Below are 20,576 nucleotides of genomic sequence, written 5' to 3'. Positions count from 1 at the left end.
AATACTAGGCTTTCCCTCCGCCCACACTCGTTTTTTGTTTTTTTTTTAACTGGGTACCATGTCAAACACCATATGGAGCAAATAAAACCAGAGGAGCAGGAGGAGGAGGAGGCAGCATTTTACTCTCAGTTTACCTTCAAATTCAACATTAACCATTAGAACAAACACAAGTTGTTGTAAACAGGAGGATAAACATTTACATTTAAACGACGAACTAATATGAATACACAGGATGAAAGTGTGTATTACTGTGCAAAAGGTTTTACTCTGTTTACCACTTGTGTTTAGAGAGACTTGTTATTGTGATTGGTATAAAATACATTTAGGATGAGTTATGAGTAATAGAAACTCAGTACAATCCTATATGACAAGCAGTGTACTATTTATTGGGGTTACAGTGTTTTTTTATTAGCATAATCAGAAATACGTTTCACATTAGTAAAAAAAAAAAAAGACAGACAGTGGTCCTGAGAACAGACTGTAGAGATGTGGAGGGATGTCCTGAGACCATATGTGTTTAAGAGCGGCACAGTCATAGTGGGGCTAAGGGACCTGGTGGTTTTTACTAAACTTAAAGTAACTTCTGTTTTGTTGAATCATTAGTCAATTAATTAATCAACAGACCTTTATTTGTTTTTGATAATGGCTTAATTACATAGCACTTTAGTGTCTTAAAATGTGATCATTTGCAGCTTTTCCTTTGTTAAGATCCATATAAAATGAAATGTTGATGAATGTTTTGGGGAGATATTTGCCATTTAAATGCAACACATTAGGCATTTTTTAAACTGACATTTTACACTAAATCACTGCAACAATTAGTACACACATATTTTTATTGTTATATTATTGTAACTTTTGCAACAGTTAACTAAACCCTTATTTCATAATATTCCTTAAATATTCATGGAAAGATGCAGGTAGTTTGGTACCAATTACTGAAAAGACAGTTTTAAATGTTGTTTTGATTATCGATTTTCACATTTTAAACAATTCTGAGAATTAATTCCTGGAAAAGTCATCTTTTTATGCTGCATGTTAGTTTCGTAACCTGCTGTTCTGATAGAAAGGTATCTGCTGAAATTACCACAAAATTTTATAGTATTTACAAACTCAAACTAATGCTTTAAGTTTCCTTTTGCATTTTTAAAATTTGTTTTGAAAAAGGAACTTTTCTCATTTGCAGTTTTGTGGAGAACTTAAAACAGTTTAAAACATTACACACTGTCCATGTTTTATACTCTGACTGCTAGAACACAACAGTGATCAAACCTATTAATCTTTTCCATTTGCTCTGTTGAACCTTTTTTTCCTCCTGTTGCACAGGAAGTGATGAGCTTTGTTTAAGTTGCAGGATTGTTTTAAGTCAGAAGCCAGCAGTTATCACCATATCACAGAAACTCAACTGAAAACAGACACAACGTCATAAAGAATAAAGGGAAAAAAAAAGTTTAATTCTGTTTCTTTTCTGTTAACTCAGTGATATCAACAGCTGCTTAACACCCTCTTCCTCCTCCATCTGATCAGCTTTCATCCCAAATCCTTCAACTTACACATCTACATGAAACACAGCTCTTGGTACAACCTGACAAAGCTGAACCACTAGACACTCACAGATTGCTAATAGTAGAACTAATGACTGACATCCGTATCCATATGTAACCAGACTTTGTTAGGGTAATTTTATTGCATTATAAAAGAATAATTAAAATATACAAAGATATCAGCTGTTGATTAGTAATATAATCAATAAATAAAAAATTATCACTATAAAACAACATATTTCAAGTTTTGTAAATATACACAAATGGTGGGAAGCACTTGGTGCTCCGTGGCATTCTTGACGAAAAAGAACCAGCAGCATGTCTGAAATACCCATCTTCCACCCTTTAAAGTCATCAGGGAGGACAGAGGAGGGCAAGCGGGTCCACCACAACACATCGGGCTTCACGTTGGCTAATTCCAACTAGATTCTGCTTTTTAGCCAAAGCAAAGACAAAGCAAACATGCACTGTGAAAGTCACATAAAGCAGTTAAAGTGAGGGGTGTAGGCCAGAGTCCTGTCAGTCCTCTGACAGCAGCCTGTGGAAGTGATCCTTCCGCTTCTTTAGTGCCTCCCGAAAATCCTCCTGAAAAAACACAACAGAGGAGAGATTAGGACAGAACAATCGAAGTGTGGGAAGAAAGACAGCAGGCAGATGCTGCTGCAGATAGCTGTGAATAAAAGAGATGGCTGACTGATACAACACTGAAACATGTACAATAACACGACACTGACGACAAAAACCTATATTAAATGCGAATCATTACATTACTGATCCGCTTCCCACGGTCAGCCCTGAACTGTGCACACCTTGCTCGGAATAATATATTTCACCTTCATTTATAGGATCTGAACATGCTTTAAACAGTCTCACTGATTTTAAATCCACTATGGCGACACCCAAACCAAAATGATGAATACTGTGTCAGTTCAAACATTTATGGACCTGCATGTATTAACTAACATGATGGACATACCGCTGCAGACAGTTTCTCCATGTAAGGGATAAGTTTGTGGAGTTCTCTGTCCTCTGTCTCCCCCGACCAGCTCTTCATGGGAATTGTATTCATCAGCTGCAAAAACATCAAAAACTCTAAATAAATAAAAACCTTCCTTTGTCTGTTTTCACTCTGCAGCTGTGAGAGGACACTCATTGGAGAACCAGCACACAGCATTTTCAAAAATCCATAGTTAACTGCTCCATTTAAGTCCTGCCTGTTTATTTGAACCCTGATAGGAAATACATCAATGAGCCTGCACTGCACATCTTCCATTACTATGGATACAGGCACATTACATTTTTTTTTTAGAATCAACATCATTATGCTGCTTCAAACTTACAGCTGCCAAAAAACACAGTTTAGTCCACTCTGAATAATGGATCTATACATAGCTTGGGACATTATAGAAGTAAGGAAAACATCATGTCTCTGCTGGCTGCAGTCTAATGACCCTTAATTTACAAACTATATCTGTCTGTCTACATATTTATGTACACATCTACTAACTCACTCCTTCTGGAGCCTCTTGTCTCTGCCATGCTGTGCAATATCTGAAATTTCTTTTGAGTTTATATTGAACTTTTAAAAATAATTTCAATCGCAATAAAGTCTCTTCTTCTACTACTAATCATAATGCAGTTCTTTACAAAATCTGCTGATAATAACTAGAGAATACCAACAATTTTATCTATTTGCAAAAACAAACAAACAAAAACCACACAACACAGTTCTTACATGGTATGGGTATGTGTGTGGTGCATTGTCTAGAACCACCGTCTTGGTGAGATCCCTCCCCAGAATGCTGAGATCTTTAATGTAATGTCCAAGGATGCAGGCACAGTCATCCTGATACAAACGATGTCTACAAGGAAAACCATGAACATAAATAATTTATACATGCAGCACATATCTGTTTGTTATATGTAACTGCACACTATGTGTGTGCAGATCTCACATCTCACACTGTTTAAAGCTGATTGTATCCAACAGCAATAAGTTATTAAGATGTTACTCTTTTAAATTCCTATTCCAAATATAGACTTGGAAATGCTCAAAGAAATAAGGGTTTCTGGCACACAAGGAACAGTAAACAAGGGAGAAGGGTGATCTCCATTCAGTAAATACAGTTGACAGGTTATTGTGCTTCTGACACTAAACGACACTAAACATCTGCAGGCCAGGCATACATCTATAAAGCCAAGGATAGCTGCAGATTCAGGTAAAAGTTCTCTGTAGGCTAATTTTCATATTGCAATGTCATTAAAATAAATAAAAAAATACAGCAAGCTGGAAGAACATCTATTGAAACAGAAACACTGACATATATTCTATACGAATGGTTTAGAGAAGCATTGGTTGAATTTAATGCAGAATTTGGGATTAGTGATTCTTTATCCATTTGACTCATCAGGTTTCCTACATTGTTTACTGTATGTCCCTAATTTTACCAACATTAACCACATGGAAATGTATGAATATTACTGCCACCAAACAACAGGAACAATTCTGCAAACAGATCACTCTTGGCAGCAGCAGACCAAGGTGCCCTGACTGAGTGAGATAAACCTGATGGAGTACAAGCCTCTGCAGCCTGCAGCAAAGGGTTTATAAAACACAAGTGGAAGCAGATCTTCGTGAGACGTACCGAAACAGCTTCCTCTGCGGGTCCAGGATGTCCAGTATCTTCTCAGCGTATTCCTTCTTTGCACATGTGTAAACAAACAGCTGGAACAGAACACAAACAGCAGCTAAAGATGAGACCTAGGATAGGCACTGAGATGACGCATATGTATGATAAATTATTTTCATGTAAAAAAAAGAATTAATGTAGAATTAAATTGGCTAAAAAGTATCTGATAGACATATATAAAAAAAAGAATGCATAGATCTGTCCAGACAAAGCTTCATTATTTGTTTCAACATTACAGAATTAAACATTGCCATATAAAGTTCACCTCCTCCCACCAAAAATAAACCGACAGTACATTACACCTATAAATGGTCAGAAAATGTACGTTCATATCAGATTATCACATACCTCATACATTTTTGCCATGGCCTGCAGAAACTCTTTCACATGTGGTCTTAGGATCATGTACGCCTATTGAGAACAGGCGAGATTTCAAGAATGTATGAATTGACACAAGTTCAAAAGCATATGTAAACACTTCTGGAGCTGCTGTGATTAAGACACTACAACAGTTGCAGACCTCTTTAAGTGACTGTAGTACTCAAACATGTGGCATTTAAGTAAATCAACTGTATGGTGAAATGACTACTAGCCAGTGTCCCAACAGTGTTACTGATGTGTTTCTCCACATTACAATTTCCTCCTTTTTTTACGTTTCCTGTTTTTACTCATCGTCTCTTTAGTCAGCCCTGAGCACTGTGCTGTAAGACAGGTTTGTGAACGGCAGTGGGTGGACGGTTGTCACCTTGTACTGATGGTCCTGGAAAGTTGTGTAGAAGGTGTATTCTGCATCCTCTATTACATTCAGTGAGCTGAACACCAGTGTCTCCTCCTGAAAAGGACACAATTCAGCTGTATTTAGTTTATTTTAGGATAAAAATCTCAGAATTAATTGTTAAATTGGGTGTTCAGTGTCATGACACAGTTCCACATGTCAGTTCACACTGCAACAACTAAAACAATGACACCTGTACAAATTCTATTCAAGTGGAGGTTGTTCTCTGGAATAAACTCACCAGGTCAATGACCAGTGTGGCCTCTGGAGTACTCCTGGTCTTTGGGGGAATGTCTCTGAGTCGAGGCTGGGAATGCTGAGACCGTGATGGGATGTTCTTGATGAAAGTAAATCTGGAAGAGTCAATAATTCTCTAAGAGCTAATAAAAACACTAGTTATGCACAAAAGAAACTTGAAACATAAGAGACGATAAACTGCAGTACTGTAGGAATCCATTTAAAAAGTGAGTAAGACCATTTAGTATTTTAACTCACTTTCTGCCAATTTTATAGCAGCAAAAGCATAGTGCACAGAAACACAGGTCCAATGAAACACTAAAAACTGCTTTATATTTTTTTCCCAGTTTTGTAAAAAAAAAAAGTTGCGTAAAGTATTTGTTGGGCTTCGGTTAGTGAAAACTTAGAAGTGTGTTCACCCTGAATGGATGGAAACTTTGGGTTTTGTAAAAACAGAGATTACTTAAGTTTTCAGTACATTACTGCTATAACTCACACAAGAATTAACCTGCTTGCTGGGAAGTTTTCCTCCACAAACCCAAAGTTTCCCAAGTTAGTTTCCCGCTGTCTCGAAAACCCATTTCATTTCCTCATTTATCCAGTTCATATCTAAGCAAATATAGATCAGAATACATTCATTTCAAAAGTTTACATAGAAGATAAATAACCTGTTAAGATGGCACCCTATCAGTTTGTCTTTGCTCTTATCGTTTTATTATAGATTAGAGCAATGACATCCATGTTTCCTCAGATATAGGCTACAGTATTAAGCAGCATGCATTTATCGTGAGCTCAGAATAAAATCTACAGCCAACACGGTCACTAACTCTAATTTGATGGATTTGATGGACACTACACTGATGCATTTAGAATACAGGAGGCTAAGCTTTAGAACCATGACACTGATTTATGATGAATCATTTCTCATGTTGCAACTGATGGCACTGAAGAATCATCATATTATAAGACACTGGTGGTATTGCAACTGCAAATACTGCATGACCAAAAAAAACTGGGGAAAAAAAAAAGATTTTTGATGTTTTTTTATTATACAAATAATCTAAACTCCTGTAAAAAGGCATTTCAGTTTAAATATACTAGTTATAAACATTAAAGCAAAGTCATTTTTTAGGGCAAGATTTTAAAATACAATTCTACTTTTTGTAAACGTAGATGCTTTTTCATGAAACTGATTTGACAACCACTGGTCTAAATAAGATGTAAACTTGTTTTATGCCTAACTTCATTGACTGCAGCCATAGGCATTTTGCCACAGTCAGAGTACATTAAAGAAATCAGTCAGAAATCAGAGTTTCCCCTCTTAGTGTTTGTCCACCTAAAGTTCAAGTTTAACCTCAGAATTTGTTAAACCAGTTAACTGTTCAAAGATATATTTTTTTTTTGTCCTTTCAGTTTATCCCATGAGTTCAGGGTCGCCACAGCGGATCATTGTCGGCATGTTGATTTGGCACAGTTTTTACTATTTATACTCGTTAAAAAGGAGGCCGTTTGAAGTGCACCTTTTGATACAGCAGAGGGTGGTCTGAAAATTACATATTGGCTCCACCCCTGTCGTGGGACACGAAAAAGATGTACTTACGGATCAAACATGTCATCTTCCTCGTCTCCAGCCAGAAGGTCAACTGAGCCATAACCAAATACACCCTGTTCCGGACTCATCAAGACATTGGTTCCAGTACCTTCGCACTTCATATCTGTGTAGAAAAGACATTGGGTACGAACTGTAAACAATACAAATCTGTCAATTGCTCAGCAACCAGGAGAACATAATACTCAGGCACAGTTATTAGTTAAGATTCCTCTGCACCCCCTTGTGCCCCACGCCAGTGGGATTTTATTTACTGGGCAATAACTTAGTCAAGAAAAGGAGACCAATTCAGCAAAGGTTTCCCTCAGCAATACATCACTATAACACCTAGTCTCGCTAACCTAAGAAGAGTTTGCCTTATGTGTAAAAATTATCTTTGCGATGGAAAGCTCTAAACTCTTTTTTTCTAAACTAAATTATATTTTATCTAGCATAACATTCTAAATATAATTATTAAATGAATGAACCCCTGACTTAAAGGTACAGTTTTATTTTGTATATTGAGCCTCTCACACAGTAAAGACACGTAAACAAGTGTCATTTGTTAAAGCTCTACACCATAGACACTGACTTTTTCAGAACAGATCTGGCTCTTATAAGGAGATCAAGACCATTTCCAATGAAATAGATCCTCACGGTCAGCTCACCAGGCTAACATCAGCCAAACAGCTTAAGAGGCCCAGGCTGTTCCATTTGAAACACCCATGCCAGGAATTTACCACAAGCCACCAAAAAGACACTGGTTTAGTTAATGGTGTGTTTGGGAATGAGTTTACACCACCAGGCACTTTCAACAAAAAGAAAGAAAACAGGCTTCAAAAGGACAACTGGATATCACCAAAAGTGGGCAGCAAAGCAGTGAAAGAGACAAAAGTGTTTTTACTCTCCCACAACATAAAAGTTGACTTTTTATATACTTTATATATAAGCCCAGAGTGTTTAAATTCCTACATCACCATTGTCTATGTACTCACTCTCTTTGCTAGGTGTAAGGAAACGCACAATAGGAGAGTAGATGTTTCTGGCTGTTGAGTTGCGAGGAGACACCGGGTTGACCTCTGACAATATGCACTGATGACGAATGATGGATCTGACTGGAGTCTTGAAAGCCAGATCTAGACCAGGAGGAGATGATCAATCAGACATAAAAAAAGAGCAGAAGAAAGTGAAAAACATAGATTTTTTGGGGGAAAAAAGAAACATCAATCAAAAACATAACAGGTTTACCTGAAGTCTAACTGTAAACTGTCAAACCTACCAGTTTCTCTGGCCTCAACAGCGATGGCTCGCTTCCTTGCCCGGCCACGAAGCAGTGGTCGTCTTTTCATCATGGGAATTTCATCATCCGATTGATGGGAGTCATTATCCAAACTGCCGTCAATCTACAGACAAACGAAAAATTTTAAAAAGTTACCTTTATAAACCAAAATCTGACGATAAAATAATGTCAGCGGGTCTGAATGTCAAATTATCTATAGCAGAAATATATATGTTGTGTGATAATGATCGTAATATCTGAGTGCGTAATGTATAAGCAATTTAAAGAAAAATACAAATCAGAGAGGAAAAGACTCACGGTAAGACAGGAATTGATGTGACCGTCATGTTTAGCAGTAAGCAAACCTTACAAATCAAAATCCAATTTTAAAATCTAATTAAATTAAATTACTAGTTTAATTTAATTAATTTAATTAAAATCTAACACTGTAATGAAGTTTCAAGATAATTGTGTGCCTAAAATATAAAAAAATATTTAAAAAAACCATTACTCACTACCTTAGTGAGTAGTTCAGTTGCAGAATTTGTTCTTATGCATAAAAGGCTAAACCAGCTAAACAAACTCTTCAACAAATGCATAACTTGAACCTGAAACTGTTTGTTGTTTAGTGTTCGTGATAAAGAAACGATTCAGTTTGTTTAAGTCTTATTTTGTTCTGTACAAAACTCTGGTGCTATACAGTATAGGTTTATTGTATTTTACCACCTTTTCCTAGAATTTTCCAACAGTCCTAAAAAGAAACATGGAAGCATGTCAGCAATATACAGCAATACTCTAAAGAGGAAGGACATATTACAGTAGCTTAAGTATAAAAGTCTTCACACACGTGTCCAGTGACCCACTTATCAATGGGACCCTCTCCCAGTTACTGGTCTCCTTAATCCTCTGTCACAGTGCTTTATACTCTGATCCTTACCGGCATGAAACCCTGGCTGAGATCAGCCATCATTCAGGCATGTGTACATACTGAGCAAACACAAGGTAATATAGGCCAAGAGTACACATGGGAATTAAAACTAGTTATCAGAACAAGATACATGAAGTCATCAACTTGTACTTGAAAACTGAAAAAAGGATGGATATGTTTATGTTCTAACATTTAATTTCATAGACCATCGCTGAAACAACTGATCACGATACTATTCGTGAATAAACAATTATATAAATCGTTATCATCTAGGTCATTACTCAAATGGGACATTTGAAAAACATTGTAATGAATCTGGTCTGCTAATAATAGTACACATTACCTGCTAATAGTAAGAAAAAAAAAATCGTGATTAATGTGATGATGAGCACACCGAATCACGGAATACCCCGACACCACAACATTAAATATGTGTAACGATGTGTAACTTAAAGTAACGTATAGTTAAGATACGTTGCAATGAAGTTACGGTTAATCATTAAACAAAATGTAGTCTAAAGCGCCCCAAAGAAAATGCGTTGGCTAACTTGAGTAACTCGTTATTGATAAAGTAACTTAAGACAAGAGAGAACCAAATCCAGCTGATGCTACCTAGCTGAGCAGCAACCCAGCTAACGCTAACGTTAGCAACTCGGACTATTGTTTTGGTATAAGAACACAGGCTAAGCTAACCGTCGTCCGGCTAACAATGTTAGCAACGGGACATTGAAAACAACTACTGAATCAACCAACACCATGTTTAGTGAGCCCACATGAAGCTATTACACGCTGCTGATCGAACGAATATTCGTACCAAACAGGTTTTTTTTTTTTACCTCGGGGTGTAGCGAGCTTTCTGCCACCGAGAGGCGCGTTCGTTTAGGCGTCGCTTTGTTGGACGGTCGGCGCTTACTTCTCGGCGTTTCCAAAAAAGTTTTAACGTTTTTTTGTGACCGGAGTCTCATTTTCCTTCCTCATATAATATTTCTAAACATCCGCGCGCGTGCACACAATCCACTGTAGCGACAGGAACGTGTCCGATGTTTCTCTTTTTTTCACTCCTCACGGGCAAACTGAGTGGCAGTCGATGTAGCTCCACCCACCTCGCGTACACCCGTGTCTCGTTGAATTATTGTGTGTTTAAATCTGCCGGGGTGCGATAGATTCAACTCTGCAGACACTCTGATTGGGCGGTGCTTTTAGACAGCACCAGCGTCAACGTGAAACGAAAGCCACGTTGCTAAAACGAACGTATGTTTATCGTATTTAGAGTTCAAATCAACGGCTTTCTGCTCGACCCTTCAGGAGTCGCCACAGCGGAATATGTTCCGTACGTTGTTTTTTCATGTGTTTCCTTCAATTTTACCCAGGCTGCCACCAACGGCGACGGTGGCGATCCAAAGCCTGGGTAAAATGCTGATAATCTTTTATCATACAGCACGCCTGACTCTTTTCTCCACCCGTTCCAACCTGCCTGCACTCGCCTCTTCACCTCTTTTCCACACTCTCCGTTGCTCTGAACTGTTGACCCTAAGTACTTAAAGTCCTGCACCTTCTTCACCTCTGCTCCCTGTAACCTCACCGTTCCCTCTGGGTCCCTCTCATTCACACACATGTATTCTGTCTTGCTGCGGCTAAGCTTCATTCCTGTGTTTTCCAGAGCATACGTCCACCTCTCTAGATTTCCCTCCACCTGCTCCATGCTCTCACTGCAGATCACAATGTTACATGCAAACATCATAGTCCATGGAGATTCCTGTCTGACCTCATCTGTCAGCCTGTGCATCTCCAGAGCAAACAAGAAGGGACTCAGAGCTGATCCTTGATGCAGACCCACCTCCACCTTGAACTCTGTCCCACCTACAACACAACTCACCACGGTCTTAGAGCTCTCATACATGTCCTGCACCACTCTAACATACTTCTCTGCAACTCCAGACGTCCTCATACAATACCACAGCTCCTCTCTCTGCACCCAGTCATACGCTTTCTCTAAATTTACAAAGACACAATGCAACTCCCTATGACCCTCTCTGTACTTCTCCATCAGCATCCTCAAAGCAAATACTGCATCTGTTGTACTCTTTCTAGGCATGAAACCATATTGCTGCTCACAAATGCTCACCTCTGCCCTTAGCCTAGCTTCCACTACTCTTTCCCACAACTTCATTGTTTGGCTCATCAGCTTTATTCCTCTGTAGTTGCCACAGCTCTGCATATCTCCCTTGTTCTTAAAAATGGGTACCAGTACACTTCTCCTCCATTCCTCGAGCATCCTCTCACTCTTCAAGATTTTGTTAAACAAACTAGTCAGAAACTCTACTGCCACCTCTCCTAGATACTTCCATACCTCCACAGGTATGTCACCAGGACCAACTGCCTTTCTACTCTTCATCCTCCTCCTCACTTCACTCTTACTAATCTTTGCTACTTCCTGCTCCACACCAGTCACCTATTCTACTCTTCGTTCCCTTTCATTTTCCTCAATCATCAACTCTTCAAAGTTCTCCTTCCATCTCCCATCACACTCCTGTCACCTATCAATACATTTCCATCCTTATCTTTAATCACACTAACCTGCTGCACATCCTTCCCATCTCTATCTCTTTGTCTCACCAACCTGTATAAATCCACCTCTCCCTCTTTAGTGTCCAGCCTAGCACACAAGTCCTCGTATGCTCTTTGTTTGGCCTTTGCCACCTCTACCTTCACCTTACGCTGCATCCCCTTGTTCTCCTGTCCTCTCCGTGTCCCACTTCCTCTTAGTTAACCCCTTTCTCTGTATACACTCCTGAACTTCCTTGCTCCACCACCAAGACCTCATATTGAACTTTTTGGTACACCTAGTTTACATTTTTCACACAAATAATTCTAATACACAGCTCCTTACAATCCAGTTATGATTTAAACCAGTTTAGAGTACTTTGAGAAAAATGTAAATAGTTTCAAGTACTTCCTAACTGACAGTATCAAGTATCTTTTTAAAGTATAAAACTACTGCTCCCATTAAATTACCTTGATCCAAACTATTGTTTATGATTTCTGTAAAGTTTATAGTCAGCACTCGATGATCAAAGAATGGAGACATCTGCTCCATTTCATTCTTTGATGCTGCATTTGAATGTGGAAAGTAAATCTGAGACTATGTGTGAAACAAGTTGGGTTATCAGATCAAATAATCTGGGGCTTCAGCCCTGAATGTTTGTGGTCTAGAAAAAGTAAAAAGAGAGCGCAATGATAAGGGAAGAAGTATTGCTGTATATAACCCTTTGAAATACAAGACCCTTGTCATGGGAGTATTCTGTACAGCAGTATTACTACTTTTACTTATGTAAGTGATCTGAACACATATATCATCACTTGCCACTAATAATTTTATTTTTAGGCCAGAGTATAGAGGTCTGATTGCCTTGAAACTATTTGTTCCTCCCTTCTCATCTAATATGAGGAAACAAAACTTAATTTACCCCACTGCGATATAGCATTATGCATTTAAGTTTGGTTTTGGACAACTAAATTTACTTTATGCCCCCAGGTTAATCTACTCAAAATAATACTGCTTTTCAGGGACAGTAGGAAATTAAAAGTTGGTAAAATAAGTCCAAAGAATAACTAACTCCAAATCTTTACTGTGCATTCAGATATCTAAGTTCTGAATGCACAGTAAAGATTTGGAGTTATTCTTTTATTATGAAGAATCAGCTGTAAAATGTTCTTCTCCTTTAAACTAAAATAAATAAGATTAAAATGTGTATGTGGAGCTTTAACAAAACCACAGCTCTTAGGACAATTAAAAACAACAAACAACAACTCTGGTGACATTCAAGAAAGTTGATATTTTATTCATTTCAGAGTCAAAATAAAAGTGTATTCACGCAAACACATGTTGAGTAAATAGGCAAGAATAGCTCTTCACCCTTCAAAAACAAAGAAATATGTTGCATTGCCCACTGCCACTTCACTGTTTCTGCGGTTACAGGAACAAATATCCCATTCAAACAACATTTTTATGATAGAAAAAGGAGGAATAAGCACACAATAATAGAACAGACTGAAAAATTACCTGCAGTACTAACAGTGGTACTAGAAGCAGTACTTGTTGTAGTACTAGTAGTATTTTGCTGTTGAGCTGGAGCTTCCCTGCTGTTGGTGCTCAAATAAACATAACAGCAGAAGTGTTACAAAGCTGTAACATATGGAGAGAGGAACAAAGAGACCATGTCAGTGTCCAAAACGAACCCGTTAGTTCACCAACCAGCGTGAAAAAAATATCTTTGGAGGACATTTTTATCCAGCCTAGTTATTATAAATACACCACAATACTTGTGTTTTTCACAAGGAAACTGTAATATTACAACTGTATAAATGTATTAAAGTTCATTTCAGACCCTGGCTTTGGCCCTCACATCCTCTTTGTGAACCCACTACACTGTAACTTGAGCCCTCACTGGGTTAAATGCATAAAAGTGGAGGTAGAGGTAGATTTCCTGAGAAGTTGTAAAAGAAAAAAGACAGAACCTTTTTTCAGATCTGAAGTTAAATCAAAGATACATTAAGCCCTCGCACACACCAACACACGCACACACACGCACGCACCCACGCACACACACACACACAGTGACATGCCTCCCTAAAATAATCACATTATCATCATTAATAAACTACATGTAATCTCTGTGTGTCCAGGCTGCTACAGCATATCCAAACAAATGAAAGGGCAAAAAATAAAGCAAACGATATAAACATGATATAATCCATATCCCTAAAAAGCCATAATTCAGAAATAATCTGTTTAATGAATTAGTAATTTAGATTAATTAATACACAATTGTCACAGCAGAAGGCATCTTGTTATTTTCCTCATCATTTCATTATTTTACTTGTCCACAGTCAGTGGTGAAATCCAGTCAAAGCCCCAAACCCACATTAACCCGTAAATGTTCCGGCAAAATTTCCATATTGGCATCATGAGGGAATAGGAGTCCGTGCAAGATGCTCTGCAGCTGGTACAGGTTTAGGAGGTTATTTTAGCCACAGGTCAGGTGTGAGTGAAGGCAGCAATATCTCAAGATAAAACACCACGAAGTCTCAACATTAGATTACATTAACACAGAGACTTGGAAGGTTTTGTGCTGATTGGAAGCTCCTACATGATTCAACATTTGGGAGTCAGCTACTGAACAAAAACTGAAATGAATTGAAACTCCAAGACAAACAGAATGCATTTTTAGTTTTGTTCCGATCTCTACAACAGCCCACAAATGCACATAACAAACAGGTATCTGAAATCAATCCAAGCTGTAAACTGAACCACCAAACAACAATCATGTCTCTAAAACTGCAGATGCTATGCGTTGTACCAATTTAATAACGAGAACCAGCTGCAAGTGTAGTGGCTAAAAATACAAATGCAGCTGATAAAATTCAGACAAACACAGATCTGAAGATAAATCTGCTTTGGAAAACTCAGCCTAAGGTTTTGAGGTTGATCATTCAATTTTTTTTTAAAGAATAAAATTAATTCAACTGCCTCTGATATGGTGGACCCTACCTGGCCTAACATACAAGACAGGCAGACAGGAAGTTTGATTTCCGATTGTTTTTAATTTGTGAATTAGAATTAAGAGTTCTTCAAGAATTAAAGGAGCCTTAAAGGTGAGTATTGCAGTATTTAATAATGATCTAAAGGCTGTTTTAGGGAATGTTTCTCCCCAAAAAGAAGAAAACAGGAAGAAAACCAAATTATAACAAAACCTTCCACTGAGGGGAGCTCACACTGCACAGGCTGCAGCTAAATCTTATCTCTTTATCTTACTGCACATTTGCAACCCCCAGAAGTTCTGCAATGAATGAAATGCTAATATCTGATTGTCTAGGCTCACCTTCCAAAACTAAGCATATATGAAACATCAGCTTTCGATGGGTAGTGGCTGAAGCACAGAAGTCTGCAAAAGCTTTAGTCCTTGAGGTAGAAACAGGCCTTGATTTTTGTTAAACAAAGTGTTCAGAGGTATACTGTGTTGCAATAACTTCTGATTGTCGTTACCACGCAATTTAAGAGCTTGCTGGCTTTCCCTGAAAATGCTGCTGTCCACAGAAAGAGAGGGCTGCAGTACCTTCATTCTTGAAATGCAAATATCTCACAAAACAGGTCAATAGATATATAATAAACATGGATTCATTGATGGTGGCAGGTGCTTCAATGCTGCTTCAGGGGCTAAAAGGTCACAGGGTCAAAAACAAAAAGAAAAAAGAAAAAAGGGATGTTGATACTTTAGATCAGGATTGATTGAATTTTGCTTTGGCCAGGAGTCCTTCCCCCAAACACAGCCTGTTTCGATTTGATTGTCAGATATGATCAGCAACTGAGACATCTGCTACTTATGACAAGAGACAAAGGGAGATGCTGGGCTTTTGCCACCACCCCCACTAATAGCAGCAAAAAACTTCATTTTACACAGTCAACTATGACATTTATAGAAGCTTTAGATCACTTGCAGACACGTGTGACAATTCTGTAACACTGATCAATTTAAAGTAATGTTTCCATTTTTTTTAACCACGCTGGGTGTTATTGTCATTATTAGGGACTTTGTGCTTAGCACAAGTGTATGCACCACTATAACTGTAGAGATGCTACTGCCCTACAAAGTTAGTGACAACTAATATAGAACCTGAATCTGACATAATTACCATCGGTTTTACTTACTTAACAATATATATATTTGGGGGGAAAACCAAATGGATGAAGTCATAGCAACTAGAAAACTGATTTAAGCTTTAAAGATATCCTTAGCTAAATATAATTTACCCATTGATTTTAATTTCCCCAAAATCAATATATTGATTTTGAAGCCCTGGGATCTCAGTACCATATGCTAGTACATTATAATTCAGTATTACTGATTGATAAATAATGCAGATGTCTAAGGGTTTAAAGAACACAGAAATCTTAAAACATTTCAAGATTGTTGTAGCTCGATACTTAATTATGCTTTGAATAAAGATGTTTATCAAATGCAAAGAAGCAAATTCAACCTTAGTGCACTTCTGTATTGGCCATTTCAATAGTCCACCTTCGGGTAGAACCAAGAGGCACTGCCTGCTTCGTTTTACCTACATTTACATATTGATTTCTGCTCAGAAGTGATCCACATCCACATCAAGAACTTGATCAATATTTCAAACTGTCTTTGCATCACGAGTCAAAACATTGATATTTTAAAAGCCAAAAAGGGTGCGGTTGATTATTTTGCCCATACTCCAGAGCAAAATATACACAACAAGTAGCCCCCAACTAACAAAATTCATCATATAAGCAATGTATTTGACTACACGTGTCTCATGTCTGAAATGAGCCTCCACTGATGGACAGCTAAAATGGAAAGAGTAAAACAAACCAAAAAAAACAAAGACCTGGGATTGTATTATTTTCCACCCATGTAAACCTTCTGTCAGGCAGTTGCAAACACATATAAACTGCAGTTTCAGTTCTGCAAATGATTCTCAGAAATACAAACGTCAATGGTTGCATTAAACATCTGTGGTCAGTGACAAAGAGCCGCAGTTTGCAGGCAGCATTAGACTGATAACCTGTGAGAAACTACATTCATAGAGGATGATGGCAATGAGGAGCAGACAATGAAAATATGTCATCTATATATATCTAGGTTTGCTGCGGTAGTCTGGCTGACTTTCCATTCATTTTCCTTTAATCTCACCCCGCTGTATTGATCAAGGATGCACACTGACACTAGTGAGAAGCAAATGAAACCAAGATGACCAGTGACAGAGCCAAAAGAGCAGCAGCAGCAGTTTCAGATAGGCAGGTGCGAGTTGCACCCCCTGCAAGGATGAAAAGTGGTCCCCGGCTGACACTTGTGCCACCTGCAGGCAACACATTGCAAAAGTAATTTTCTCCTTTTTTTTTTTTTTAAATAGCTGCTGTTTTTGTTTTGTCTTGCATTTGTTATTGCAAAACATTGCAAAACAATTCACAAAGCTCTGTGTCTCTGGTTTGAAACAACTGAAATGTTCTTATGGGATTCAAAAGGGATCTCACAATGAGGTGTACTCAGCAGCTGTTGTGGAGCTTTGGGTTATGCAACATATATTCATTGTTTATATATAGACTAACTAGTAACAATGAAGCTTATTTCAGCTAGAAATAGCTCAAGCAATTTAAAATGCTAACAGTTAGTATAACACAGCCACAAACAGAGATAGTCGTCTGTTAACAACAGAAGATTAGACTAAGAGATAAAACAGCAGCTGTAGCACACATTACCTGTAGGTGGTGATATCCACAAATCCCCGTTTGCAAATACAAAGGCTGCTCTTGTTACACTGTTTCTCTAAAGTGGACTGTTAATCTTGCCTAGCTCATAAATATGATTGAGTGACTTTAAATCTAAAACTTTTGACCTCAGTTGATCTTGTGACAAAACAAAAAAGACCTAAAAAAAAACAAAAAACTTTTTTCTAGGAGGTAAAAAATATTAAATGGAGGGTTGTGTGCATATTTGAAAGAGCTGTTGGACAATAACCTTCCAAAACTGAATGGTGTTTGTATAGCAGCTGGTGGTGATTTACTTTTGGGACGTGAACACAGAATCAAAGCCACAACAGGCATCTGGTGATATTATGACTGGAGCAGTAAAAAATGATTAGGTAGAGGTACTGCTCGTTCTCTGGTCATCTCATGCTGTGCTAAGGCCTCAGAACAGAGCCCAGATACAAAGCCTGATTTACTTCCTAAAGTCAGTAGGATGAAGGCTGCTTTGTACATGGGAGGGATCAGTGGTGTTGAGTAGCAATCGTTAACAGTCAAGAGTCCAAAGGGGTAACACAGGTCAAAGTTCAGAAAGCTGAATGATTGATCTACTTCAAAATGCAGAGACACAACTGATTATGAAATGATGGCATGTGTCTGCTGTGGGGGTTTGAAATTTTTATTAACTTTTAAAAAAATCTGTAAAACAGCAGTGAGCATGAACTAACTGGGTAGCCCATTTAACTTCAGGTCCAACTAATTTGGGAATATGTGTTCTCATTTGCAGCTCCTCTGGTTAAAGTTTAAATACGTTCAGAGCTGCAGTGCATGTCTCAAAACTGCTTAAGACACAGGCGGGTGCTCAGCTGCAACTGTGATCCCCTCTGCTCACATGATCAAAAACCCTAACAATGCAACATGTAAAAACTAGTCATATGATCTCACGCCATTCTGTGTTATATCCCTGACTGATGCTGAGTTGGACTCAATGAGATTCTATCATCGTCACAGCAAGGTATAAGAAGCATTTGGATCAGAAGAAGGCCTAAGGTTTGCAAAAACACAAAGCTGAAATCACAATCAAAACATCTATAACGTAGGTTAAAAACACCAAAAATCTCAGATATAACCTGAAATATCTGTCACAGAGACATCTGCTGATGCCTAACTGTCCAAGTGGGCATCTCCGCAAAAACAGGGATTTAGCTTCCCCTCTACAAGTACATGCATCTGTCTCTAAATGAAGATCACTTCACTAAGGGGCCAAGGTTAGCAAAGAAATAAATAAAACACTTACTTATCTACAAGAGACGATATTTGAAAGCACTGCTCTGTCAAGAGTAAGTGGAAATCACAGAACATTACAAACCGATAAGCAGACCACCACCTGAAAGCAACCAAAGAAGTGGTTTTGTCACTAAAAGTCTGAACTCAAAACAGGAACAGAGAAAGTCGCTGAGTCTCAAAAGTCCAGCATGCTGATGTGCAGTACAAGCCAACTGCCTTCACTCATACAATACTAAACTTTAAGCTTGAGGATCTACCTGCTCAATTAGCACAGATATGTATTTAACTGGGCTTATGTTACTAAACAGGAAATATACATTAGCCAGCTGTCTTAGGAAGAGCAACCACAACGCTAGAAATCAGCAGGAACATCAGCTAAAACATTGGCCAACTTGCTACTACCTACACACCGGTTTTAATCAATAATAGACCAAATATGTGAAGAGTTAATATCCTTGCAGATATTTGTCTTCAGAATTTGTGGCATTCATATGATATGATATCTCAGTACACAACGGCAACGCAGACCTGCACTGGACTCGCTCTTCCACACAGAGATCCAAAATGGCTGCCATGTGAATAAGGTTATAAGGTTTAAAACAAAATGAGGTCACATTGGTACATTGTTACATGCTTAAGCTTTTCTAATTAAAAATAGAGGATATTCATATTTGCTTTTTTTAATAGAATTCTAAATATAAAGATTTTTTTTCCTGCAGTGAGAGGATTGTTAAAGATTTAAATGATAAACACAATAGAGAATAAAAATAACAATAATGAAAAAAACAAAACAAACAACTCTCTGCTAGAGAATAAAACATTGCTGTCAGTCAGTAGCTGTATCTGTGTGTGTAAACAGTGTATTAACCTTCCTAGTTATTATTTCTCTTTTGCTCTCCAATAATCTGTACATTTATACAGAAATAAATAATTCACAGGTTGTGCATACTTATTTGTTTAGCATATACTGGCTCTCCGTTGTTATTTTTTTTCTAAATTATTTTGGCTATGAAGAACAAAAGAGGTGAGTTTGTGAAAGAATGAGAGAAAACCTGAGATAGTGTACTTCAAGTGATCTGAGTTTCAGTTTGGTTTATGGTTCTTCTCTTTTTGGCATAGTTGATGTAGAAAATGAGGTTAATTTTTGGCTTTACTTAGCGTGGTAAGTTAAAAACAAACTAAAGGGAAAAGGCTCTTTGATTGTTAAGACAACAGGTTGCTGGGGGTTGAGGTAGATGTGTTCTGCTGCTGTTGCTGAGGGCCAACACGACCGCTGACCGTCTTGTTGGTAACGGATGATCCAGACAGACCAGATGAGGTGGACCCAGCTACTGCCTGAGCAAAAAGAACGCCTGGAGAGAAAAACATATAGGAAACCACAATAATTAAATATACTTATTTGAAATGTGTAGTTTTATTTTTTATTTAATTTCATTCTTTAAACAGAAATTATAGATATAATTATTTTAATTGAACAAAATGTGCTTATTTGCATTCCTTCCAAGAAACGTACAAAACTTTTCATTCTCATGTTGCCATGAGTGAAACACAGAAGAGGGAGATTAGCCAAGCTTACCATACAGGCTGGATACAGCTTGTTGGAGCTGGAGTCAGAAAGGTTATTATGCTACCACAGCATAGATTGACTCTCTGTTAAAGTTTTAAAGCTGTCACTACCTTTAAAGGTTATAATTTATTATGTAGCATCTTGTATTTAAGACGTATAAAACAATGTTTGATATAGTTTTAGGAGGGGTTACTTGTATTTCTGTTATGTAAAAGTTTACCTAAATGACCAGGAGTTCTGTACAGCATCTCTGGTCTTAATCAATTTGACATTTTGTACTTCATAGGTTTAAAACCAAGCAATCTAAAGCAGTCAGAATAGTTTATCAAAACTGCCTGTCAAATGGTTGAATGACTTTGGAAACTCCCTCCCCCCACATCTTTCCCATGTCAGATGGGGGCAGGCTGTG

At 37.9% G+C, this 20,576-nt stretch overlaps 2 protein-coding genes across 4 annotated transcripts in view; both read right to left on the bottom strand.

Annotated features, from left to right (window-relative positions):
• Window positions 1-1,433: 1,433 nt before the first annotated feature.
• Window positions 1,434-10,130, bottom strand: ctdspl3 (CTD (carboxy-terminal domain, RNA polymerase II, polypeptide A) small phosphatase like 3). Its single transcript, XM_067513058.1, has 11 exons — window positions 9,878-10,130; window positions 8,114-8,237; window positions 7,830-7,970; window positions 6,847-6,961; window positions 5,251-5,362; window positions 4,980-5,066; window positions 4,583-4,645; window positions 4,190-4,269; window positions 3,280-3,406; window positions 2,521-2,616; window positions 1,434-2,129 (listed from the first exon to the last, which is right to left on the bottom strand). The coding sequence occupies exons 1-11, from the start codon at window positions 10,004-10,006 to the stop codon at window positions 2,064-2,066; spliced, it is 1,140 nt and encodes a 379-aa protein (XP_067369159.1). The 5' UTR covers window positions 10,007-10,130; the 3' UTR covers window positions 1,434-2,063.
• Window positions 10,131-13,369: 3,239 nt separating this feature from the next.
• The window catches only part of arid3a (AT-rich interactive domain 3A), a 46,430-nt gene continuing 39,223 nt past the window's right edge, over window positions 13,370-20,576 (bottom strand). For all 3 annotated transcript variants that reach the window (XM_067513056.1, XM_067513055.1, XM_067513057.1), the window contains exon 9: window positions 13,370-19,952. In XM_067513056.1, coding sequence (XP_067369157.1) covers window positions 19,804-19,952 — 149 coding nt within the window. In that variant the 3' untranslated portion in view covers window positions 13,370-19,803. The remainder of the gene's footprint in view (window positions 19,953-20,576) is intronic.

The sequence above is a fragment of the Channa argus genome, chromosome 8 (assembly GCF_033026475.1).
Source record: "Channa argus isolate prfri chromosome 8, Channa argus male v1.0, whole genome shotgun sequence".
NCBI classification, from domain to species: Eukaryota; Metazoa; Chordata; class Actinopteri; order Anabantiformes; family Channidae; genus Channa; species Channa argus.
The sequence above is the reverse complement of the archived record's forward strand: the minus strand, read 5'-3'. Positions and strand labels throughout refer to the sequence as shown.

Bases quoted from the DNA above. Each gene is read 5' to 3' on its own strand.
- ctdspl3 (XM_067513058.1), bottom strand. From the start codon at position 10,006: ATGAGACTCCGGTCACAAAAAAACGTTAAAACTTTTTTGGAAACGCCG. The intron at 5,067-5,250 runs GTGAGTTTATTC...TGTCCTTTTCAG, and splicing joins CCACACTGGTCATTGACCTG to GAGGAGACACTGGTGTTCAG. The intron at 2,617-3,279 runs GTAAGAACTGTG...ATGTTTTTGCAG, and splicing joins CACACACATACCCATACCAT to CTGATGAATACAATTCCCAT.